Source organism: Crocuta crocuta, unplaced genomic scaffold (assembly GCF_008692635.1).
Source record: "Crocuta crocuta isolate KB4526 unplaced genomic scaffold, BGI_CrCroc_1.0 scaffold85, whole genome shotgun sequence".
Classification (NCBI taxonomy): domain Eukaryota; kingdom Metazoa; phylum Chordata; class Mammalia; order Carnivora; family Hyaenidae; genus Crocuta; species Crocuta crocuta.
The window spans coordinates 4,401,285-4,427,864 of NW_027530620.1; the positions used below are offsets into that span (position 1 = coordinate 4,401,285).

At 33.6% G+C, this 26,580-nt stretch overlaps 2 protein-coding genes and 1 pseudogene across 5 annotated transcripts in view; 2 read left to right on the top strand and 1 right to left on the bottom strand.

The window, feature by feature from the left end:
• The window catches only part of DOCK7 (dedicator of cytokinesis 7), a 212,361-nt gene that overhangs the window by 116,615 nt on the left and 69,166 nt on the right, over positions 1-26,580 (bottom strand). For both annotated transcript variants that reach the window (XM_077768102.1, XM_077768100.1), the window contains exons 13-14: positions 25,161-25,254; positions 24,290-24,452 (exon numbers count right to left, since the gene is read on the bottom strand). In XM_077768102.1, the coding sequence (XP_077624228.1) occupies positions 24,290-24,452; positions 25,161-25,254 (257 nt within the window). The remainder of the gene's footprint in view (positions 1-24,289; positions 24,453-25,160; positions 25,255-26,580) is intronic.
• Positions 670-20,466, top strand: ANGPTL3 (angiopoietin like 3). Of its 3 annotated transcripts, none has more exons than XM_077768117.1 (8): positions 670-1,164; positions 1,845-1,955; positions 4,553-4,664; positions 5,961-6,074; positions 6,499-6,594; positions 8,345-8,611; positions 9,018-9,138; positions 20,153-20,466. In XM_077768117.1, the coding sequence occupies exons 1-8, from the start codon at positions 670-672 to the stop codon at positions 20,277-20,279; spliced, it is 1,443 nt and encodes a 480-aa protein (XP_077624243.1). In that variant the 3' UTR covers positions 20,280-20,466. The 3 variants fall into 3 exon arrangements, with proteins under 3 accessions (XP_077624243.1, XP_077624245.1, XP_077624244.1); XM_077768119.1 differs by lacking the exon at positions 20,153-20,466 and adding an exon at positions 10,255-10,380; XM_077768118.1 differs by lacking the exon at positions 20,153-20,466 and having other exon boundaries at positions 9,018-9,255.
• Positions 23,156-23,540, top strand: LOC144234806 (small ribosomal subunit protein eS25 pseudogene; annotated as a pseudogene).

Consider the following 26,580-nt stretch of genomic DNA (forward strand, 5'->3'; position numbering starts at 1 on the left):
ACTAACACAGAAAGGGAGTGAAATGCCTTGTAATATATGAGATTTTATAATATACAAATATGGTTAGGAAAGATCATCTGAAGCAAAAGACATACTAACAATTACAGTGACAAGTAATAGCAAATACATAATCATATGTTAGCTTAAACAGAGTATCACAGGAATGCAGCATTGAGAACCATCAATACCACCTGAAGCAGAGGAAGAAGGCTTCAGAGAGAAACCATTTTTGGGAATAGGTTGCTGTTTCCAAAATAACTAAAATATAGTTTGGGAAACGCATCCTTAATTCATTAACCTTTCTCAATCTTAATGTTAATTTAACAATCAAAAGAGCTGAATTGTAAATCTCTTAAAAATCATGATAAGTTAAAATAAACTTTTCAAGACAGGTAGCTCTCACAACCCTGAAACTGAAGTTTATAATACTGCAGAATTAAATACAGTAACAATTTAAAATGAAGGTTAATTGCTCATTTCTTTGATTTCATTTAACACTGATCTAACTCAATATAGAAGGTTACATTCGTACAAGTTTACACAGCTTAATGATTAACTACATTCACCTGCCAACCTTACTGTTTGCAATGTGGCAAGTAGTGGTATATATAGAGTTTAGAAGTCTAGATCTGTCTACAGGAGAAAATTTGTTGAATAATTAGGATAAAAATGCACACGATTAAGCTCTTTCTTTTTATTGTTCCTCTAGTTATTTCTTCCAAAATTGATCGAGACTATTCATCATATGATTCTATGTCTCCAGAGCCAAAATCAAGATTTGCTATGTTAGATGATGTAAAAATTTTAGCCAATGGCCTCCTTCAGTTAGGCCATGGTCTTAAAGACTTTGTCCATAAGACTAAGGGCCAAATTAATGACATATTTCAAAAACTCAACATATTTGATCAGTCTTTTTATGACCTATCACTGCAAACCAATGAAATCAAAGAAGAAGAAAAGGAACTTAGAAGAACTACATCCAAACTACAAGTCAAGAATGAAGAAGTAAAGAATATGTCACTTGAACTCAACTCAAAACTTGAAAGCCTCCTAGAAGAAAAAAATCTACTTCAACAAAAAGTGAAATATTTGGAGAAGGAATTAACCAGTTTAACTAAAAATCAACCTCAAATTCAGGAACACCCAGAAGTAACTTCACTGAAAGTAAGTAGAACTCAAAGAGGGTTCATAATTATGTTTTCAATATGGATCTTTTTAAAAAATGTTTTAAGATGTACTACTTTGTTGAATCACTGAAATATACTTTTCTCAAGGATAAAAAGCTCTAGGAAATAAAATTTCTGGTTATAATTTCAAATTGGTTTTTATGATTCCCTAACATTATACAAAAAACAACTAAACTTTTTATTTCAGATGAAAATTATAAATCAATTAATAAAATTTTAAAACTAAATTATTACAGTGTTGCCAATTACTAGAGGCAGGTAAAAAGTTAAAGGAATATAATTTGAAACTATCCTCTCATGTTTAAAATGGATAAAAGTAAAAATAAGTAAAAATAAAATGGATGAAAGTAATAAGTAAATGGTTAAGATTAATTCCTATTAAAATACTGTGAGGCTTTGTTTTTTTTTTTTATTTAACTGAATTACTTCAAAGTTCAGGAAATTAGGTTTTAGAAATGGCACATTTTAGAATAGTAAAACAAAAGGATGTGAAAGCATACAAGAGAAAATGGTTGCTAATATTGAGTTATATAATCCACTAATAGTATTAAAAATTTAGACTGTAATAGTTGCAAAAAACAAAAACAGGCTAATTTAACAAAAAAGAAAGAAGGAAAGAAGACAGATACTTCTAATCACCCTACAATCTATGTCCAGAATTTTGTAGAACAGCAAGAAAACAGCATCAAAGACCTTCTCCAGACTGTGGAGGAACAATACAGACAACTAAATCAACAGCATAGTCAAATAAAAGAAATAGAAAAACAGGTAAGTAGATATTTTAATGGCTTGTCCAATCTTTTACATAGAATTTAGACTTATGGGAACATTAAATCCTGAAGTTATTTTTAAAACTTACAGTTAGATAGTGCATAAACAGATTACATCGGTATGATTGTTAAGATTGGAGACTCTGAAGCTCATAAACTACCTGAATCTTGGCTTTAAAACTTTTGTGTGACCTTGAATAAATTACTTGACCCCCGTCCCTCACTTTCCTCACTTATACTATGAAGAAAATAACAGAACCGATCATATAGGAATGCTGTGAGGAAAAAAAAAAAGAATTTATGTAGAGTATATCTTCAATATAGCCACCAACATGATTTTATCCAAAGTTTAAGTTAGATCATATCTCTATTTATTTAAAACCATACAATGGCTTCCCATCTCACTTCCAGTGGCCCACTAGACCCCAAATGACTCATCTCTCTGACTTCATCTCCACTACTGTAGTCATACTGGGGTACTGTTCCCAGTTACTCAAACACATTGAACATGGCTGTCTCAGGGCTTTTGCCCACGCTCCCCATATCTGGAATGCTCTTCTCCCTGGTATCTGCATGGCCCACTCTCATTTCCTTTAGGTCTTTCTCAAATGTAAAATACTCAAAGAAGTCTTACTAAGTCACTTAATCAAAAATTATAATCTCTAAACCCATACTTAAAACCTGCTACCTCTTTCATTACTTTCCTTTTTCCTTTACATTTATCTCTATTTCACATAATATATATATTTATTTATCTTGTTTTCCCCTCCCTAGACTGTAAAGTCTATGAGAACAGGATTTTCTTCATCTTTTTATAGCTGTTGCCCCAAAATATAGAATATTGTCTGAGACATAGTAGGAACTCAACAAACATATGTTGAGTAAAATTAATGTCATATTTAACACAAAGAAGTCAACAAAAGCACACTATTAATAGTAATATTAGAAACTGTGTGCTTGATAATTAAAGTTCAGTACCCAACAATATAATTTATCTCCAATCTAAACAGCTGGCTAGGTAAGTGAGATACCTGTCTTGAATAAAGCTATGTGAGAATTTACATATCTCAATACAGAATTACCACAGTTCAAAAATATTAATTAGTAATGCTATGAAACAGGCACTCAAGAGGGTTCCAAAAACAATACAAACTTGGAGAAACTTGTAAAAAACAGTTGCCAAGAATCATAAAACAACTTCCACTAAACAAACATATTGTTATAAGTTTCTGTAATTTTATAACATAATTTTGGGTTATTTTTTCTAATTATAAATCATAATTTACTAGGTTATTTTATTAGTTTTGCTAAGTATCCAAAAGAGTTTGTTGCCAACAACTATTATTGATTTTCCTAATTTCCTCACTACGTTATTTTTCTAATTTCTTTTTTCTTACATCTTTTATTACAGTTAAATGAGCCTATACACAAAGACAAATGTCACTATTATCAAATGATATACATCCTGTCTAACAATAAAATATATGAAGAATTCAAAACAATGAATGTCTGAGTTGGGAGAAGCCTTAGATCATCTGATTCAACTTCCTCAAATTTAAAATAAGAATCCAAAATGGGTGCCTGGGTGGCTCAGTCAGTTAAGCGTCTGACTTTGGCTCAGGTTCATGATCTCAGGTCATGAACTCTTCGTGGTTTGAGCCCCGCGTCAGGCTCTGTGCTGACTGCCAGCTCAGAGCCTGGAGTCTGTTTCAGATTCTGTATCTCCCTCTCTCTCTCTGACCCTCCCCTGCTCACGCTGTCTCTCTTCTCTTTCTCTCAGAAATAAATTTTTAAAAACATTTAAGTAAATAAACAAACAAAATAAGAATCCAAAAGTCTTTAAGTTAAGTGACTTTAACATCATACAGTTATATAGGAGAAAAGGCTAATACCCAGTAAATGAACTTTGCAACAGACCCTTATGAGTTATGTCCTAGGAAATGCTGATATTAAAAACACTAATAATAACCCGGCACATTTTACATAAAAATAAACTGTTATTGCTAAAACTAACAATGAAATATTTAATGTATTTAAAGTAAGCAAATAAACCTGCCAATCTCTACATATATGTTTACATTCCAATAACTATTAAGAAAGCAGCCTTATTCAGGGTGCCTGGGTAGCTCAGTTGGCTATATGTCTGACTTTGGCTAAGGTTATGATATCATGGTTCATGAGTTGAAGCCCCACATCAAGTTCTCTGCTGTCAGTTCAGAGTCTACTTCAATCCTCTGCCCCCCTCTATCTCTGCCCTATTCTACTCTGAATATTCTATTCATGTAAGTAAAACACGTTAAAATATGCTAAGCAAAGCCTCTACCTTTGGTCTTGCTGTTTTTTTGACTAATTTTTGGTTTGTGCTTTGCTCTCTCTCTAGTTTTTTAAACTAATTAAACAATGTTCCTGATTATATATTTTGAGAACAAGTCATCTGTGAAATCTGTATAGCATTGTTTATCCTCCTAACATCAAAAGCAGTAATATTATGAAATTTAAGATGTATATAAATTGTAATTTTACTATCCTCCCCCACAGTCCCCTAACTGTATATTCCGTACCATTTTTAAAAGAAGATTTATATTCTTTCATCAGCTAAGAACTGGTATTCAAGAATCCACAGAAAATTCTCTTTCTTCTAAACCAAGAGCACCAAGAACTACCCCTTTTCTTCACTTGAATGAAACAAAAATTGTAGAACATGATGGTAAGTTAATTTGTTGGGTTTCCTTCTTGAAGGTATTATCATCAAATCCTTCTCCTATCTTAGACATTACCATAAAAAACTGCTATTGTTGGGACCTGTTCTAAGCTAAAAGAGAGTAAAGAGACAAATCCACCAAATACAATGTGTCAACCCTAACTGGATCCTGGCAGTTCTTTTTTTTAACTCTATAAAACACATTCTTAAGACAATCAGGAAAACACAGATGTAGACTTGATATTGGAAAATATTTAAATTTTCTTAGGTGCAATAATAGTATTATAGTCATATAAGAAAATAATTTCATATATAAGAGATACATGTTGAAATGTTTAAGTGGTTTAATGTTTGCAAATTACTTTCAAATAATACAGCAAAATATATTTGTATAAACGTATGTTTATGAAGCAAAAATGGCAAGACTTAACAATTGCTGAATACAGGTGAAACACTATGAAGTTCTCTCTATAATGTTTCTACTTTCCTGTTTCCTTGAAAATTTTCATAAGAAAAACACAAAGATAGGAGAACAAAGTCTTCATTCCAAACAAAACTAACAAAATAATACTTTCAAAACACATTTACTTTTGTGTAATTCATACACATACACAAAAGATCTCTGTAAGTTTCCTTTATGTATGTTCACTGATTCCACCTGCTAAGTGCAATGCACCAAACACTGTAATAATGTCTCATGTAGTATTATATTAATATCCTTCCTGGGACCCTGGGTGCCCAGTCAGTTAAGCATCCAACTTCAGCTCAGGTCATGATCTCACCGCTCATGAGTGTGAGCCTTAATCAGGCTCTGTGCTGACAGCTCAAATATGTGTCTAAAATTCTCATTCTGTCACTTTTCTTAAAAAGAAATCAGTTTGGGGGCACCTGGGTGGCTCAGTCGCTTAAGGGTCTGACTTCGGCTCAGATCAAGTTCATGAGTTCAAGCCCTGCATGGGGCTCTGTACTGACAGCTTGGAGCCTGGAGCCTGCTTCAGATTTTGTCTCCCTCTCTCTCTCTCTCTGCCCCTCCCTGGCTTGTGCTCTGTCTCTCCCTCAAAAATAAACATTAAGAAACAATTTTTTAAAAATCAGTTTGATAATAACTATTTTAATAGTATCTGCATAACATGCCATCCAATAAATCCACTTCAGCCTAAAGTACGTTCTCGGTAGTACGTTACTGGAAAAGGCTAAGGACCACATTGACCACAATTCTATAAAATGTCAAGTAAAAGCTCAAGCTCTAAAGATACCATTCCTATTACTGTATCTTATGTAATAACACTTTCTTGATTCTAGACATTCCTGCTAATTGTACCACCATTTATAACAGAGGCAAACATACAAGTGGTATCTACTCCATTAGACCCAGCAACTCGCAAGTTTTTAATGTCTACTGTGATGTTAAATCAGGTAAGACCAACTGAAGAGAAAATGGACTATAATTAGTTCAGGTTACTCACTACCTATTAGTAACAGTAATCCTATTATCTTTGTTCTGAATATAGAATTAAATATAAGTAACATGAGTAGTCATACAGCTCTAGTACTTATATTTGCTTTTTTTAGTTTCGTATTTCCTCATGCACTTATTCAATATTCTCCATCTTTTTCAATAAAGTAATCTGAAATTACTATTGTTAATAAGTTTATTAAGACAAATTCATTAGTTGCCCTTTACTTAACTTCTTGATACAATAATAAAATGGTACTACCACAGCAACATTAATAACTATATTACAGTGCCACCAATTAAAACCAAAACAAGAAAACAGTATTTTGTTGCATCTGTCAGCATCAATCTACTGAAGTACACAATTACGTTCATTATATTCAGGTACTTCATGGACAGTGATTCAACACCGAATAGATGGATCACAAAACTTCAACGAAACTTGGGAAAACTATAGATATGGTTTTGGGAGTCTTGACGGTAAGGTGACTTCATTCATCACTCATTCACTTGTTAACTTAAAAATATTCACGTTCCTGGGTGGCTCAGTCAGTTGAGCATCTGACTTCAGCTCAGGTCAAGATCTCACAGTTCATCAGTTCAAGCCCTGCATTGGGCTTACTGCTGTGGGCACACAGCCCATTTTGGATTCTCTGTCCCTCTTTCTCTTTCTGCCCCTCCCCTGCTCACACTCTCTCAAAAATAAATAAAAACACATAAAAAATATATTTACTGAGAAGCTATTATGGATTGGGATTAGGAATTCAATGATGAATGAGGAACAGTCCCAGCCTTCACAGAACTTCACAGAACAAATAATTACATATCTGTTAGTAATTTACACTTATGACAAGCATCTGTTTGAATTATGCTTACAACAATTTCATGTTTGCTCTTAAGTATATGTATCGTCATTTAATTTGATGGCTTCCAACTATCATAACTATAATTATTAGATAATTACGATTAAGTGTTATGTACTCTGGTAAGTGAGTGGTAAATGCTATATTGAAATGAGCTATGAATAAAACCATCCTTATCACAGGTCATTCTACTTTCTTTTTTAACATTTCAGATATTATTTGGAAAGTGGAAGGAAAAAGGAAACTGTCAGATGTACAGCACTAAATGTTTAAATCTCAGTTGTTTAAATATTATAAATATATACTACAGAATGTATGACTTAAAGGAAATTAGTTAAGTCAATGCAAATTACTATATTTTGATCACAAAATATGTTAAAATAAAATAAGCATAACAAAAAAGGTTTTAAATCCAAAAAGGCAAGTTATAAAAATTCAGAAATGTAAGTACTCATATATAAAGTGGAAAACATCCATTTTATGATATCAAATTTTTATTTTTACTATTTCACCATTTAAGAAATTTTGTATTCAAGCCACTAGTTAAATCCCTACCTAATCTTCTAAGAATGATTATTTGTAACCCCAAGTCTAGAGGACTCATTAATTTCTATAAGAAAGTAAGCCATTTATACTTGTAAGCCTTAAAATGGTCTTCTAATTCAATAGCAATAAAAAAGTTTGACTTTTTTTCCTTAAATAATAGGACTGTGATAATTTAAGAGTCTATTCATATTTATGTTGTTTTTAATTCCAAATAAAAATAATCTTTTAAATTACAGAAAAGTTATTAAGAATTATGTTTTTTAATTTAAAATGTCGATAAAATTTGATTCCCTTATTTTTCTACAAAGAAAACGTATATTAAGCAAATATCAAAGATTGAGACTATATGTGAGGAAAATGATACTTCCATCCAAGTAATACTGGATAAAAAAGTAGAAATCCTTAACAAACCTTTTGACAGTATATGGGTATTAATAAATTCTTGACAGCAAAGCCAGTACACATATGGACCTAGAAATGAGATGATATTTTAACAATGACCAGATCTAAAGTATCTACAATTGCCTAATATGTTTCATCCAAGAAATATGTGTCACAATATTCATTTTAGAAGGCTAATCAAACTTTAGGCAGGCCTATTAATATTTTTATATTTTTTGTACATTTCATTATCTTCAATAAAATTGTTTTAACCAAGGCATTCAAGGCTAAAACAACTCATGGACTTGCACCAAAAAAACAAAACAAAACAAAAACAAAAACAAAAATTAAAAGACAAACAAAAAAAAATAAGAACAAAAAAACCCTTGTTCATGCCTAAACTGCACTTAATAACCCACAGATTTTTACTTTCTTTCCAGGAGAATTTTGGTTGGGTCTAGACAAGATATACTCCATAGTAAAGCAATCTAATTACATTTTACGAATTGAACTAGAAGACTGGAAAGACAACAAGCATTATATCGAATATTCCTTTCACTTGGGAGATCATGAAACCAACTATATGTTACACCTAGTTGAGATTACTGGCAATGTCCCCAATGCACTCCCGGAACACAAAGATTTGGTATTTTCTACTTGGGATCATAAAGCAAAAGGACATGTCAACTGTCCAGAAAGTTATTCAGGTATCTTTTTCCTACTATCAACATTCATTTTCATATCTATGAAGTATCTTCCCAAAGTATTAGCTAATATCACAAAGCCAACTCTTTAAAAATTGAATCCCAAATAAACATTTTCTCTATAGGTAAAAATCTCTTAACATAACTATTAACTAGATTATGGTTCAACTTGGTATTTTACCTATAGCCTTTAGGTACTTTATTTTATAATAATGTTTTATAAATAGCCTCAGATATTTTATTTTGGGTGGTATACATGAGACTTACACAGACTATTTAAAATGAGGAAACATGCATAATGCATATAATACTGTCATATTGTAAGAAATGAAGATGTACTCATGGGGAAATGCAATAACAGTAACCACATGAATTTGTATTCATTAAATTCCATAACTATCTTCTTTAGGAGGCTGGTGGTATCACGATGTATGTGGAGAAAACAACCTAAATGGTAACTATAATAAGCCAAGAGCAAAAACTAAGCCAGAGAGGCGAAGAGGAATATACTGGAAGTCTCAAAATGGAAGGTTGTACTCTATTAAATCAACTAAAATGTTGATCCATCCAATAGATTCAGAAAGCTCTGAATGAACTGAGACAAATTAAAAAGCCAACAAATCAAACATTAAATTCATCTGAAATTACTGCAGTTTGATAATCTGGTATTAAATCCCTAACAAGGCTTCAGAAATAGACTCTTGATTTTAAAGCCACTATCAACTTCAAAGTAAACATATCATCAAATTACCTCAAAGAACAGTTTATCTTTCCCAATCAAAATTCTTCTATCATTTATACATAGATTTTGTGGTATGAGTATCAGTTTTATATAGTCACAATCTAAATTTTAACCAATGGGTGAATTTTTAAGTATTTTTTTTTTAAATAAAGAACTTACAATGACTTTTATTTTAAAAATCATCATGTAGGCTAATTTCACAACTTCCTCAGTTAAAAAAATTAATTTTCTTGCCAAAATTCTGAACTTGAATATAAAAGTCTGATAATTGTATAGTTCCTAGATGCTGTAATATTATTAATTTTAAAATTAAAATTCAGTCAGCTCAGAGTCACATTAATATCTAATACTAGTTTTAAAACGTTTCATTTTGCTACAATATAATCTGAAATAAATGTTTGAAATGCTTTATTTAGGAAATCAAATTAAGCAGGATAAAATACTATGTTGAAGTAGGTTAACTGTCTTAAATGCAGTAGATCATGATTATTAGGTTATACTGAGTTTAATATTTGGTATCACTGTAACTTAATATATTTGTTAACTTATTTATATAGTGCATACATTTTATATATTTTAACACTTAATAATGTGAAAACAATTTTAAAGGGATCTTGTCAGAATGTAATGAGAATGAATGTATTTGCGGCATCGAGTTAAATAATTTATTCTCCCTGACACAGTATGCTTCTAATACTTTTGTATAGGTTGTCAAATAGAACTAAAAATCATAACAAGTTGCTGAATGTTGAAAGAGGCTGACAGATGTGTATGTACATTTCCAAATTCAATAAAGCCTCATCTCTTAAAACATAGAAATTTAAATCTTTAGTTTTTTAGTGAGAAGTAATAGAAGTATGATTATGTGATTTCTAATTTAAATCATTTAAATTCTAATCCTCAGGGATTGCCAGATGCCAATCTGCTGGCCAGAATATCACTTGTCAGTGTTTATTTTTAAATAATTTTTTAAAGAAACTAACAAATGGAAATAAAATTTTGAATTAAATCCAGTTTTTAAAGAATAAAATGCCCAAGTTACATAGTGACTTAGTCAATAAATATTCAGCATTATGTATTTTAAATTACTCTATGTCATATACGTATAACATGTGTCATATGTAAATATGTATGGTCTATGTGGATCCTACATAATTATTTTGTTCCAAAAAAGTACAAAAGGACAAAGGCAAGAAAAAGTTTTAGTTTTTAAAACCACAGCCGAACTGTCAAAATTGACTTCAGAGCTAGAGTGAGAAAATGCTTCCCCCCCAAAATTAGAAGCTTTTGAATACAAAATAATGCATTATTTAATTTATCAATTGCTTCTTCTATCCGTTATCCAATGTTTTTTTTTTACAATTCTTACACAATATGTTTCATTTTGTTCCTTTTAGGCGTACTAAGTTATTTTTTTTCTGCATATAAAATGTGCTCATTTGAGAGATAATTCTGGTAGAGAAAGGATTTTTTTAATGATTCACAAATTGTGTCCTTCTGTCCTCACTATTTTGCCAAGTATTCTAATTACACCACTAACTCACAAGTGTCTAATCAAATGGCCTTTCCTCAGTCTGCATTCGCTTGGATCTCTCTTCTACTTACTAATCAACAATATTCTTCTTCCAAACTTCACCTTCATTTCACTTCCACAATACTACTACACGTTCCAAGGATTATCCTTAGCCCGAATCCGTTTTTATAGCCCTATTCCTTCCTAGTATGTGATGTATTTGGGCCAATGTACAACCTTCAATCACCTCTTCTACTCTGATCCTCAGAAATTCTACTCTCATGGACTCATCTATTTTCTATGAGTAAAGTTCTCAAATTTACATATTATTCCCAGATCTTTCTCCATTTCCCCTTCTTATATTGCCTATCTGCCATTCCTCCTTTTGATATCCTATAGTCTCCTCAAATTCAACATATCAAATAAATTCAATAAAGCCTTACCATCCCTGTAAGTCCTTCCTTTTACCTTATCACACTCCTCCTGATCTCTGCATACTCATTAATGGCACTACCATGCTTCCAGTCATCCAAGCTTAAAACCTGGAAGACATCTCTGTCTTTCTACTTAACTTTGTAAATCACCTCTCCTGTATCTTAAGTCACCAAATGGAATATAATCTTCTTTTGAAAGGTCTGTTAATATACCATTTCTTCCCATGTCTATTGCCCAAAGCCCACCAAGGCCTGCTTTTAACCTGAGTTTTTAATTATCTAAATAGTGTCTTGCCTAAGTCTGTCTATCTTCTTTCAATTTTCCTAAAACAAATTTAATTTACAATGGCTGCATACTACTTTGACCTATGATGTTCAATCTTGTGTATTAAAAGAGTTTAACAGCTTGAGGATAATGAAAGCATTTCCTTACAGTGCTAGGATGAAATGGCTTTATATAAACAATTCTTTTTAGAATCTTACTAGGATTTTACCTTAAATCTTACAATTTATCTTAAAATTGCATGTGAATTGTGTCTTCTACTCTATAAATCATCTTCATATAAAAAGTTATTTCTTCCCCCAATTTTTCTTCTAAAAACTGATATTCCTGGAAGATGTGCCATGTTTATCCTGTGGTCTTACATCTGTCATATAGCAAAAGTGTATACCCCAATACAAAGGGCTTAAGCGTACAGAACAAAATCCAAATCTCTTCCAGGTATTCAAGAGTTTCTACAGTCTAACTCCAAATTATCTCTTTAATGATTTCTTGCCCAACACAAACCCTAAGCACTAATAAAAGTTATCTACTTTTAAACATTGCCTATTTCCTAAAAATACATTTCCTAATGCCATTTGTTTAGAATGCTTCTATACGCCTATCTGTTTGGGTAGGTCTATTTATACTTCAAGATCCAGATGATCTCACTTCCTCTACAAATATCCTAGTAAATGGGAACTCCTCCCTCTAAAATTTACAGCATTACTGCCTGTACCCCTCAATTGGCATTTAGCAAGTCAAGAAAACAGAAAAGTACATGTGGCAAATTATAAAAAAAATCATCCAAAATAGTAATAAAAACTCCTAGAACATCAAAAAAGATGGTCAATCGACTTGATTTTAGTAAATCACTGCCAAATTTCTATACCAAGAGTTCACTCTGAACCAGTGTGAATTTTACTGAGAGCAAGTATACACATTTCTCATTTCAGGGTTACCTATTGTTGTATAATCTGTTTCTTCCCCATCATCTTAGAAGCAGCATGTTCTCATACTTGAATCTTTTCTTCCTAATAGCATAACTCATGGAAATCAATTAGTTCATTCATTAAACAAAACTGTATGCATTAACCAGTATTTATTGAGTTCCTAGTATGGATTGTTACATATTTCACCTTTTGTTATAGGAAAATCAAATTTCATTGTGATTTTTTCCATCACAAATAAGCACAATCACTGTGTTTGTGTTTGTAATGTTGAATGATTATCCAATACAAGAAACATTATAATAAAAAATTATTTAAGGCCAAAAAAAAGAGAACAAACTAAAAACAAAATGACCAAACAGTTGGCCCTCTTATCAAAGTCCAAAGTATTCTCAAGGCAAATCAACTGGGACAAAATTACTCAACTGGTGTGAAATGTTGAGTTCAAGGTCATGAAAACAGAATTAACAATCTCCCATAGTATACCTTTATAAAGCCAGGTTTCAATGACATTTTAGAAAATATAAAATCAAGGATGCCATCTCAAACAAAACTGTTTTTCTAAATTCCTATGTTGAACCTTGGGAGCAATCAGATGTCTAACAAAATGATTAGGTATATCCGAAAGAACAACAATCTGCAACCTTAAAGATGTAAAACTGTACATATTTTCATATAAGCAACTAAGCCTCTGTCTCCACATCCCATATATGAGAATAATGATAACGTTACCAAATCTACCTCATAGGGTTGTTGTAAACCTCAAGTAAGATATGGTATTTGAATAGTTTTATGAACTAAACAATGTATATACTTCTAAAAACTAGATGTTGGATATCACTCCATAATTCTTTAAGTAAGGAATCTGTACAAATTTTTCCTAGCTGAAAACATGCTAATTTCTCAGGATAGGAGAACAAAATTGCTCTCATATTCTGCTACTGTTCTGGAACTTTACTCCTTCCCTCAGAGTCTGAGATAACACTCCTCACATTCAAATGCAAGCCCCTAACTAAAACATCTTGGGTGCCTATGTTAAAATGGTAGAAAACATAGCTCCCAACTCAAAAGCTTTTGTAGTTAAAATAAACTAGGACCAATCAAGACAGAATAAAAGCAAGAGTGGTATATCTAGGACAAATCTGGAACAGTAGAGTACCTAGCAATAGCTTACAACATCCATGAAAACTAAAAATAATTATGGAAACCAATACTTTAAAGCAGGGGGCTATAAACTTGAGTGGTAAGTAAAATACTCCTTAATTCTCACTGAAATTTGCATTTCCTTAAATAATGAATGTAGGAAACTAACCATACCAGTATTAGCAATACCTGAGACTTTGTTATTAACAGAAATGATACATATATTTGTATCACAACTAGTGCAGATATCTCAGAATATTGTCACATGCTTATTACTGCTTAGAAAATACGGTAGTTTTCAGGCATGTGGCTAGATATTATTTAATTCATTAATAAAGAAACATGTCAGAACTTTAATATCTTGGTAATTATAAGTGAATATAATTGATTTCCTTTGTTATTCTATTTGTATTTTATGCACGTAAAAACATTATTCCAAAAAAGAGAATCACAGGATTCAAGACTGCCAAAAAGTACCATGATATAAATTTTTTTTTAATTTTTAATTTTTTTTTTACTTATTTCTGAGAGAGAGAGAGACAGTGTGAACAGGGGAGGGTCAGAGAGAGAGGGAGACACAGAATCCTAAACAGGGTCCAGGCTCTGAGCTAGCTGTCAGCAAAGAACCCGATGCGGGGCTTGAACCCACAAACTGTGGGATCATGACCTGAACCAAAGTAGGGCACTTAACCCACTGAGCCACCCAGGCGCCCCTGATAAAAAAAATTTAAGAACCCCAAATTTAAAACAAGATCTACCATCATATGACCTAGTTCAAGAAACATGAATTACATGGGTCATAATATGAACATATACATTTTGACTGGTGGCCAATCTGTTTCTAGAAACAAAACATTAGAGAAAAAATTCAATCAATATGTAATAAGCTTATGTAACTACTCAATAGAAAACATACTGAATGATACAATGACTAGGCTTTGCTTTTATAAACTACACAGGTGCCGCCTAGGTGGCTAAGTTGGTTAAACATCTGACTCAGTTTTGGTTCAGGTCATGATCTCACAGTTTGTGGGTTTGAACACTTCCTTGGGCTATGCACTGACAACACAAAGCCTCCTTGGGATGCTCTCTCTCTCCTTCTCTCTTGGTCTCTCCCCGCTTGTGTATGTGTCCATGTGTGCACACACACTCTCTCTCCCTCCCCCCCAAAATAAGTAAATAAAATTTTTACAAAATAAACTACTATAGGAAAAAAAGGGAACAGGTAATATATGAAACAAGAATGATAATGGAAGTTGATTGTACTGTCCTATTTAAGTTTATTTACTTCTTTCTGAGAGAGAAAGAGAGAAGCCCAAGCAGACTCTGCTCTATCAGTGCAGAGCCCGACAAGGGGCTCCAACCCACGAACCACAGAGATCTCATAAACGGAGCCAAAACCAAGAGTCAGGCACTTAAATGACTGAACCACCCAGGCACCCCTGTTTCATTTACTTTTGTTTATGTTTGTAATTTCCCATTATAAAAAGCTTAAGACTATATTTAGGTTAGTGGGACATCTGGATGGCTCAGTCAGTTGACTACTCGACTTTGGCACAGGTCATGATTTCATGGTTTGTGGGATCACTCTACATCTGGCTCTCTGCTGTCAGTGCAGAGCCAGCTTTGGATCCTCTATCCCCCTCTCTCTGCCTCTCTCTCCCAAAACAATAGACTATTTTTAAAAATGACTGTGGGAGCGCCTGGGTGGCTCAGTTGGTTGAGCATCCAACTTCAGCTCAGGTCATGATCTTACAGCATGGGTTTGAGCCCTAGGGTGGGTTCTGTGCTGATGGCTTAGAGCCTGGAGTACAAATGATTATTAAGAGATGTATGGGTGAGATACATATTCCTAACTGCTAACCAAGGTCCAAATAAAAAAGAATGGCGTTCTTACACCAATTGTTAACAGGTACGAACCACTGCATTTGTTTTTATATTCTTAGTAACACAATATTTGATAGAATCAGTCTTTCTAAAAATTGGAAGAAAAACAAAGATATGAAAGTTTAATAGGTGATTACAACTAAGGCTACTGTTAAGAAAGAGGCCAACTCTAACAACCTTGCCAAGAATAGTGTGTGCTCTGTGACGTAGCTCTTAAAAATAGAACACACAAGCATTTGCTCAATTACATATACTTTGATCTTTGTAACTCAAATGCCAACAGTGGAGGTCAAGCACAAATTTTAAACGTGAGCAACATCACACACAACCCAGTATCTAACTTTTAAATGATTTCAGATACTCAATAAAAAACATTTCCCCCACTGGTATTGATTATGGAAATATGACAAGTGCACTAGGAGTTTTCTGTGATATTGTGATAGCATAAGTATTTCCTTGATAAAGTAAGCATTTGATATAAATAACCTCCATTTGGCAGAATAAGAAATACATGACATTAGCTAAAAACTACCATATATCTATATACCCTCATTTATCCCTATAGAGGATTTGAAAAGACCAGGTCCTTCCTAGATTAACACTATATAAGAATAAGTGAACAACCAATGTGTAGGGGGGAAAACTTGTTTAAATACAAAAATCTCTAATTTTAGGTGTAGCTTAATAGATTTTTAAAAATATATTTGACAAATCTCAACAATTCCTTTAAAAACTATTTTGAAAAAATAACAAATTAAAATATATATTTTTTACATATATGTCCTTTTAGATGGATTTTTCTACATTGTCTGATTATAACCATAAAAATCAGAAGCAAAAGGTGTTCAATAGGAAATCTGTCATTTTCAAAATTTACCTCTTTTTAACCTGTGTTCTCACCTCAGCCAAAGGTTTGCTTCTATCACGTCCACTCATTCAGACAAAATTAAAAAAATTTTTTTTACCCCATGAGACCCTTTACAAAAGGGTTTTATACTGAAAAAGGAAATACAATTTGCAAATATCTTAAAATTCACATTGAAAATGCTTAAATTTCTAGTTTTTTCAGTTACAAATGTGAGCCCTCTGGAATATCAGCTTTGTCATCTATAAAACAGATAATCATACGCAGGTTGCTAAGCACAGCTAATGAGATAATGGTGGTATATAAATTAAAGCCAACTTTTCTTTTTTTTTGAGCATTATTCACTGGGAAAATGTACACCTATAGATTTGTATAATAACCACTAGTATGTACTACCCAAAATTACAGCTTACTGTGAAACATAACTTAAAAGGTTAAAAAGAATTCAAACTGAGCTAGAATATTATTGTGATCCAGTAACAACTTAGCCAGCAAGTATTTATGGAAACTTTGCAAATTTTTACGATGGCTATATGTTAGCTGATATCTGCTGAGGTTTCATATGTCCCCTTTTGTAATTCTAGAATTATTTCTATGCTAGATTTTCTAGATGTGATAAAGGGTTTTTTTTTAATACAAACTACAAACAATTTTAACGGTCATGAGACTAAAATTTTTTAAGAAGATTAAATAGAATAAGCAACCTACATGATTTGATGTTCTTGTTACATGGACACTGACGGCTCAAGTAATAACACAGAGCAAGCTACCTTCTTGCTTGGGATAACCTCCCTTCTTAAGTCATTCTCTTATCTAATTATACCCATAAAACCCAGTATGCTTATGCTTTCAAACTACTCTCTCTTTAGTTGTATAATGCTTGGATAAGTGTAATTTAATAAAACCAATGATAATAATGACTTAACTTTCACTGAACATTTTTTTCAGGTTTATTTATTTTGAAAGAGAGAAAGAGAGGGAGTAAAGGGGGGAAAGAGAGAGAAAGAAAGGGGGGAGATGAGCAGGAGAGGGGCAAACAGAGAGGAAGAGACAGTATCTCAAGCAGGGGCTGTCAGAACAGAGCCCGATGTGGGGTTCGATCTCATTAACTGTGAAATCATGACCTGTGCCAAAATGAAGAGTCAGATATTTAACCAATTGTGCCACCCAGGCACCCTTTAATGGAGCATTTAATATGTGCAAGGCACTTTGCAAAAACCTTTATATGTATTACCTTATTTAATCCTCACAAATTTCTACAATATAGGTACTTTTATTATACCCATGTGAAAAAAAAAAAGGGAAAACCAGTCAATCTCCAGTTTTAGATAATTCCTAAAAATAAAATATGGTTGCAAAATACTGGTTACAGGAAACCATTTCCCATTTCAAATAACATTGAAACTATTATTTCCTTATATATCTTGGAGATTGGTTTTATAAAAAACTGCATACAGTCAACTTTACAATTACTCTTTTCTAAAATGAAGAACCTTTTGTGGCAAAAACTAACAACAGGAAAAATACCAACAAAGTATAGAAACCATAATTCTACATCTATATTCTCGTGTGTCTAACTTTATGTCTTTGAAGACACCCTTATAGCAAAAAATAATTAATCTCTTTCTTAAACAAAATAATGCATCCTTCTTGCTTCAACAGCTTTCATGGGTAACCTATTACTAACAGAGTACTATAATCATTTCTGCACCCTATTAAAGTCAGTAAACTTGACATCCTATAATCACAATTTATCAACATTTGTTAATGAGTTAAAGCATTTTACATGAGATCCTTAAAAGCTGTACACAAGATGAAAAAAAGATTATACAAAGTTCTAACCTGAAACAGGGGCGCCTGGGCAACTCAGTAGGTGAAGCTTCCCACTCTTGATTTTGGCTCAGGTCATGATCTCATAGTTTGTGAGCTGACAGTGCAAAGCCTGCTTGGGATTCTCTCCCTTTCTCTCTGCCCCTTCCCTGATGATGCTCTTTCACTCTCTCCCTCCCTCTCTCCCCCCACCCCCATACACACACACACAAACACACACACACACACACACACACGAACACACAAGTAAACTTAAAAAAATTCTAACCTGAAACTAATTTATTTTGATGAAAAATTTAGAACCTAAAGCAGTATCTGTTTTCAATAAATGTTTAACATGAATAAACCTAAATTTATTGATAAGTTTAGCTAGTTCTACTGTTTCTGGGAATTACTGCTCACTCATGAGAGAAGAACAGTTCTTCTTTATACATTTAATGAATCGTTTATGCCTGGAATGAGTACTGGCTTTTAAATTAATAGGGTATTTATATACAGTCCAAGCTAAAGCCACTGAGATACGTTAAAAGATCTCTCAAGATCACTGTCAAGTTAATTAGCTATGAATGCAATCTTACACTTGAAAAGTTTACTGCCAGAATAGAAAATAATTATAGTTTTGGACAATCAATTCTCCTTATTGACGCTAAACACTTCAAATGGTAAGGCATTCAATCATAAAAGCCAAAATCAAATGCAAATAAACAAGTTACCTGAAACAGCTAATATATGTTTAATTTCTAAAAACTCATACAGCAAAACTATACTAACTTATAATTTATTAAATTTACTTAAATCTTTTGGTGTATTAGCTTATCCTTCTTCTTGAGGAGGAGTTAAAGCTGGATACAGTAAAGCTAGATACATACTTAAGAGAAAACAATATGCTTCTTATTTAGTAAGAAGTGTACTCACTTGATAGAGGTTCTCTACCCATTCAAATCCTGAAACATGTCTAGATTTTCTATTTTGGTGCTTGTTTCCATTACTTCTTAGATATAATACTCTAGGATGCCATTGCTATCAACTGTTATACTCAGCTCAATAATAAGGTGTTAAGGGGCACCTGGATGGCCAAGTTGGTAAAGCATCCAACTCTTGATTTGGGCTCAGGTCATGTTCTCATGGTTCATGATTTGAGCCCCACATCACGCTCTGCACTGACAGTGTGGAGCCTGCTTGGGATTTTCTTTCTTCCTCTCTCTCAGCCCCTTCTGTGCTCTCACTTTCTCAAAATAAATGAACTTTTAAAAAAATATGGCATTAAAAAATCATTAAACAAGGATAATGATATACATTTTAAGACAAATAATAAGATACATAAAAGTGTTCTGCCTGCTTTAATAAAAATGTAACAATTATCTAGCAACAAGAAATTTTCATTTTATTCATATTGTCAATAACTACAAATATTAGATGTACTACCTCCCAAAAGATGAATAACATAGAAAAAAAAAATAGGACCTGGGTTCAGGACCAGATAAATTTCCTAATCTCAGGCTTATTGTAGAGAAAAATAAATACAGCCAGAATTATAAGATTCCTCTGGAATTATAAGATTCCTCTGACACTGAATAAATTAATTTAAATGACAATTACATACTATAAAGCACTAAATAAATGTTATATCAGTATATCACATGAAAGTTCAGAACATCAGGGATAAAGAAAACAACTCAAAAAAGCCTTCAAAGGAAAACTACCAACAAAGGATTAGCAATCAGAAGTATACTGCATCACTCAAAGGCTTCACTTAAAGTCAGAAGACAGCTGTGTCCTGTTTTCAAAATCTTGACAGAAAATAATTTAAAACTTAGAATACTGTATCCAGCAAAATTAGTAATTCTGGAGTAAAGGTAAAATAAACATATGGTCAGATGTAAAACTCTCAGAGAATTTTCTCCTAAACATCCTATTTCAGGAAGATACTGAAGGCTCACAGTAAAATGAGTAAAACGAGAAAGACAAATAAATGGGAAACAAGGACTTCATCGCAAAAGAAATACCAAGAAAACTTCCAGCATAATGGTCAACAGGCTCCAAGATGACAACTGCAGGAAGTCTATCGAGCCCAGGAAACTCCCTCTGCTGCGCTTAAATTTACTTCGCAAGGAACGGACTGAGGGTCTGATGTAATCTATACTGCAAGAAGCTTCACAGAGAATTGTAGTGACAACATATCGAAAAGTAGGGAAAACTATATACAACAAATGCAGGAATAAAATCATAGGAATCTACATGGCTTATTTGCTAAAATGGTTACATAAGAATCACAACGTAAAAAGACTAACATTAATTTAATGAAAAACTTGGATATAACTAAATATGGGAGAGATAACAAGTGTATGTATTCCTTTTCCTGGATTTATGCAAGCATATATAATTCTAGGAAGGAAGATCTAAGAGTTAAATCTTCATCTTCTGTAACTGTCGACAGATATTTAAAATTGAACAAGAATCAAGAAATAGTAGCATGAATATGTTATTTAGAAACAAGAAATAAAATACCAAAAGAAGGAACAAAAAGAGTTGCCAGTGATTGACATACTGAAAATTAGATATCAAGGTAGGGAAAAGCTGGTAAAAATGAGATGAAAGACCTCTGTTTTTGGGGCGCCTGGGTGGCTCAGTTGGTTAAGCGTCCAACTTTGGCTCAGGTCATGATCTTGCAGTTCATGGGTTTAAGCCCTGCTTCGGGCTCTGTGCTGACAGCTAGCTCAGAACCTGGAGCCTATCTTCAGATTCTGTGACTCCCTCTCTCTCTGACCCTCCCCTGCTCATGCGGTCTCTCTCATGCTGTCTCTCTCTCTCTCTCTCTCAAAAAACAAAACATTAAAAAAAAAAAAGACCTCTGTTTTTAATTTTAAGCCTACAGTACTTATAACTTTAAGTATAATCATAAAATCAGTTTAAAATATTTAAATATGCAAATAACAACAAGTAGGAAGATGAAAGAAAAGACCACTCACAATTTCCAAAGACACCTCCAATTTCCAATCAAATGCAAAATAAGTAAACACAAGTTAGGGATGTTCTAGATGAGATTCCTGTACTAGATAAGAGGTATAGCTGATACCTAAAAATTGTTTCACAAACTTTAGATTATATAATTTTTCCTTTATTCCATGTCCTTGTAACTACTTACATATATACATAATTTATAGAAGAATAATTTCATATTACCTTGTTTCTCTTAAAAACAATATATATTTTCCTTAGCCTATCTTCCAGAAATTTTACTCACACTAAGTGCCAATTACACTTAGTGTTTTTGGCTCTGTACTCTTACAAGAGAAGACAGGTATTACTATTATTATCTCCCATTTTTTTAATAAGAAAACTGGGTGGCCGATAAATTAAGTTAACTTGTCTGAAGTCACCAAATAGGGCAAAGTGGAGTAAGAAATCACACCCATATCTCCATGACTCTAGATGTCACTCTCATAACACAATATGGTTCCTTATTTCTTAACTAATTGAATAAATATTTACTGTCTGCTTCCCGTGTGCTAGCACACTATTCCAGATGCTGGAGATAAAGTGATAAAGGAAAGGAGCACCTTGCTGGCTCAGTCAGTAGAGCATGCGACTCTTGATCTCAGGGTCCTTAGTTCAAGCCCCACCTTGGGTGTGGAGCCTACTTAAAAAAAAAAAAAAAAAAGTGATAAAGGAAATAGGCAAGTCCCACTTACAGTAATTACATTCTAAAGAAAAAGACCAAAGAAAAACCACTTGCATCACTATATAATGTAATGGTAGATAATGACAAATACAAAGAAGGGTGATGAACAAGAGGAGGAAAGCAGTACATCTTTTTACTGAGGGTGAAGACAGTGAGTCTCTCTATGCAGTGATCTTTCAGCATATATATCTGAATATCAAATCAAACCACATGAAGATCTGGGGCAAAACATGTCAGGGAAAGAGAAGAACAAATGGTAAAAGCCTTATGCAGAATGGAATTTTGTTTGTTCAAGGACGGTAAAAAGGCCAGTGAGGTTAAAGTGACATTAGCAAAGCGGAGTAGGATATGAAGCGAGAGACGGCAGGAGATAGAACATGTAGAATCTTATAGACTATTACAAAATAAAGCATTATTTTTCTGCTCTTAATGGAAGCCACTGGAAGGCTTTAGATTGAGGAATGAATGATCTGATAATACTTTAAAATTTCTCTTGCTAGGGGCGCCTGGCTGGCTCAGTCGATAGAGCATGTGACGCTTGATCTCAGAGTCATGAGTTCGAGCCCTACTCTGGGCAAAGAGATTACTTAAAAATAAAATCTTAAAGAAAAAAGTCTCTGGCTATAATGCTGAAAGTGATTTAGGCAGGATGGAAGGCAGATGGTCAAATTAGAAAGGTACAGAAAAATGTGGAGCACCTGGGTGGCTCAGTCGGTTAAGCGTCTGACTCCTGATTTCAGCTTAGGTCGTGACCTCACAGTGCATGAGTTTGAGCCCCACATCAGGCTTTGCACTGGCTTGGGATTCTCTCTTTCTGCCCCTTCTTTGTTTGCACTCTCTTTCTTTCTCAAAATAAATAAAGAAAAAGAAAGAAATCACTTTGATTCCAAAACATCTGGCCTCAGAAACTGGGTAACTAGGTGGTGAAATATGCTATGATGGGGAAGTCTGGGTTAGAATCCTATGTCTGAGCTGCCCTGTTAGATATGCCAATGTCAAGTCATGGGCTGAACCCTTAGTGTTATAGAGTGGTCAGCCTGTAAAGCCTATCCAACAATCTCATGACAAGTATTATAAGCAGTGTACATCAGTAAACATTGTTGATTACTTGTTAGACCACAGCCCAGGCACATAACCTTGGTTCCTGTGTAATACTAGATTCTGCCAATAAGAACATGTGAGGGCTTTCTGTCCAAAATCTTAGCAAGACTGTGGGGGAAGCTGCTGATCTCTGAGCTTCAAATGCCACCCAAGCACGAGAAGAAGAAAGACACTGGAAAGTCGGACAAAAAAGAAAGACCCAGTGAACAAATCTGGGGTCAAGGCCAAAAAGAAGAAGTGGCCAAAAGGCAAAGTTCAGGACAAGCTCAATAACCTAGTCTTGTTTGACAAAGTGACATATGACAAACTGTAAGGAAGTTCCCAATTACAAGCTCATAACTCCAGCTGCTGTCTCTGAGAGACTGTTAGAGCGGCCCTTCAGGAGCTCTTTAGTAAAGGACTTATTAAGCTGGTTTCAGAGCACAAAGCTCAAATAATTTCTATCAGAAACACCAAGGGTGCAGACGTGCCAGTTGCTGATGGGATGCATGAACAGATCCTACCAACTGTACATTTTAGAAAATAAACCTTTATTAAAAAAAAGAAGAACATCTGCAGAAATACAGTAACTGGGAGTTCTAATGTTTTAACCTAACAGCTTACAATTCCAATGCTAGCTCTACCACAGTGAAGTATATTTAACCTCTCCATCCCTTTACTCATTCCTAAAATAAAAGTAATACCTACCTCAAGCTGTGAGGATTAAACAAGATAACCTATGTAAGATAATTAACATTTGATACGGCACATAGTATAAGCTTAATACATTTCAGCTGTCAATAAATCATGTGTTGAGAAATGGATTAAGTAACAAAGCTACCAAAAGTTTTTGGAAAGTTTCATTCTAGTTCTACTTCAATAATAGACTGGACAGCATCTAATCTCAGAAATCTCCAACATCAGGGGCACTTGGCTGGCTCAGTCAATAGATCATGCAACTCTTGATCTTGGGATTGTAAATCCAAGTCCCATGTTGGGTATAGAGATTACTTTAAAAATGATAAGAAATCGTAAGGGGTGCCTGGGTAGCTCAGGTCGATAAGTATCTGACTCATGATTTCAGCTCAGGTCATGATCTCATAGGTCCTGAGATCGAGCCCCAAGTAGGCTCCATAGTAAAGGTGGAGTGTGCTTGGAATTCTCTTTCTCCTTCTCTCTCTGCCATTCTCTACACTTGTGCGTGTGCTCGCACTCTCTCTCTCTCCCCCAAAATAAATAAATAAACATTTTTTTATCTTAAAAAAAAAAGAAATCTCCAAAATTAAAATGTGTTACCTGTAAGTAGTGTTTGGAACATAAACATCCCTGGCAGGAAACTCCAAAATTTCTCTGGTAGGTCTAACTCTACTGTCTGGGTAAAGCTTCACCTGAAGCAGCTCTGGAGTTAGGCAATAGTGGGGATTTTCAGGTGCAGGAGAAATGTCTATCTTCAGCTGAGCTGGGTATAAAATATATTATAAAAACAATGTAAACAAATAAATAAAAACTTCACATTAAAAATGTTCTTGGAAGGATTTAGATCCTCTAAATGCAAGAAGTCTGGAAAGAAATCAAAATTACTATTACCTCAGACCTCTAAATTATTTCATTTTGCCAAGTCTCAAACTTACAAATTACTGATACGGACACAGTACATGTAAATTACTAAACGCCTACTGAATGAATAAATGAGAAGGAAAAAAAGAAGCAAAAGAAAAGAAAAAAATCAGAAAAGGATCTAGCAAAGGAGCAAGTCAACATTTTTAAGGTTAAGTGATTTAACTTAAATTTGTTTACTCTGAAACAACAAACAGAACAGTTTTACTCTGTGCTGGTTTGTTCTCACCACAGTATCAATCAGTTTTGGACTATTTACCATTCTGTGGACATTTTTTTCCCCTAAAAAGTAATTTTAAGCCATGATATTATTCATCATTCTCATGTCAGTACTCAAATTATCAAAAGTACTAAATCTTGCATATAAACCGTAAAGACCAGAGAGGCAGAATAATGAACTGAAGAAGACTGACAGGTACTGGGCAAAGAAAGACAATATATATGGACCAGATAAGTAAAAAAAGGAGTATATAATTACTAAAAATATGACATAATTACTAAAAATATGATGATAGGATTGTAATGATGTCCATTTAAAATTTTAAAATACCTGTAATAGGTCTTAGTCGCCGTAAAACAGAAGACGGCCTTCTCATATCAGCAAGAAATTTGTACAGATCTTCATCACTTAAGCGGTCTCCTTCCTAAGGAAAAAGCATTGAGAAAACAAATATAGTAGATTAAAAAAAAAGTATATTGCTGTTAATATTCTTACCCTCTTCTGTCAGTTTAGTCAGAAAGAAAAGATTAAATTAATATAATTATGATTAAAAACAAATATCATGCTGATTTATTTCCTTCCTTTTAGGCTTTCAAATTTTATTAAGAGTTATGATAGTATTATCTATACCTTAAATTTAAATATAGTTAAATATATGTTAAATATATAGTTAACACATAATGTTACATTAGTTTCAGGTGTACAACATAGTGATTCAACAAGTTTATACATTATGCTGTGCTCACAAGTATAGCTACCATCTGTCACCATACAATGCCATTACAGTATCATGGACCATATTCCTTTGCTGTGCCTTTTATCCCCATGGCTTCATTCATTCCATAACTGGAAGCCTGCATCTTCCTCTCCTCTTCATCCATTTTGTCCATCCCCCCATCTCACACCCCTCTGGCAACCATCAGTTTGTTCTCTATATTTACAGGTCTGATTCTGCTTTTGTTTGTTTATTCATTTGTTCATACAAACTACTCTGAAAAAGAAGAATAATTATCCTGATACTAAGATCAGAATGAAAACTATGAAACAACCTCAATCAATGGGAAAAGAGAGAAGCAAACAAACACACAAAAAAACCCCCAAACCCCACCGAATTAATACAAAATTTTCCACTTAATATACTTTTCTTGCAATTAAAATAAGTAAGAATTTGGGGCGCCTGGGTGGCTTAGTCGGTTAAGCGTCCAACTTTCGCTTAGGTCATGATCTCGCGGTTCGTGGGTTCGAACCCCGCGTCAGGCTCTGTGCTGACTGCCAGCTCAGAGCCTGGAGCCTGTTTCAGTCTGTGACTCCCTCTCTCTCTGGCCCTCCCCTGCTCACTCTGTCCCTCTCTCTCTCTCCTAGAAATAAATAAAACATTAAAAAAAAAAAAGTAAGAATTTATTTTAGTCTTTTATTCAAGAGTAGGTCTTTAGATTTCATTAATCCAGCCTCCTGCACTTGATATCTTACCGTTTTTAGTGCACAATTCGCATATTTATGTGGTAATGAACATATTTAACGTTACTTTATTACCGTGATCTCACCCAGAGCCATATTCCATTTGTTCACTATTATATTCTAAACATGGTACAGAACTGATCTTCTTTTATTCTACTATTTAGAAAAGTGATTTTTTTTTTTTTTTGGTAATATTTCTTTTTGAGGGGCACCTAGATGGCTCAGTGGGTTAAGCGACCAACTTGGCTCAGGTCAGGATCCTGAGGTTTGTGGGTTCGGGCTCCATATCAGA

Excerpts from the sequence above, each read along its gene's own strand:
- ANGPTL3 (XM_077768117.1), top strand. The coding sequence starts at position 670 with ATGCACACGATTAAGCTCTTTCTTTTTATTGTTCCTCTAGTTATTTCT. Across the intron at positions 6,595-8,344 it reads TGGTTTTGGGAGTCTTGACG|GAGAATTTTGGTTGGGTCTA; the intron begins GTAAGGTGACTT and ends CTTTCTTTCCAG. Across the intron at positions 8,612-9,017 it reads CTGTCCAGAAAGTTATTCAG|GAGGCTGGTGGTATCACGAT; the intron begins GTATCTTTTTCC and ends TATCTTCTTTAG.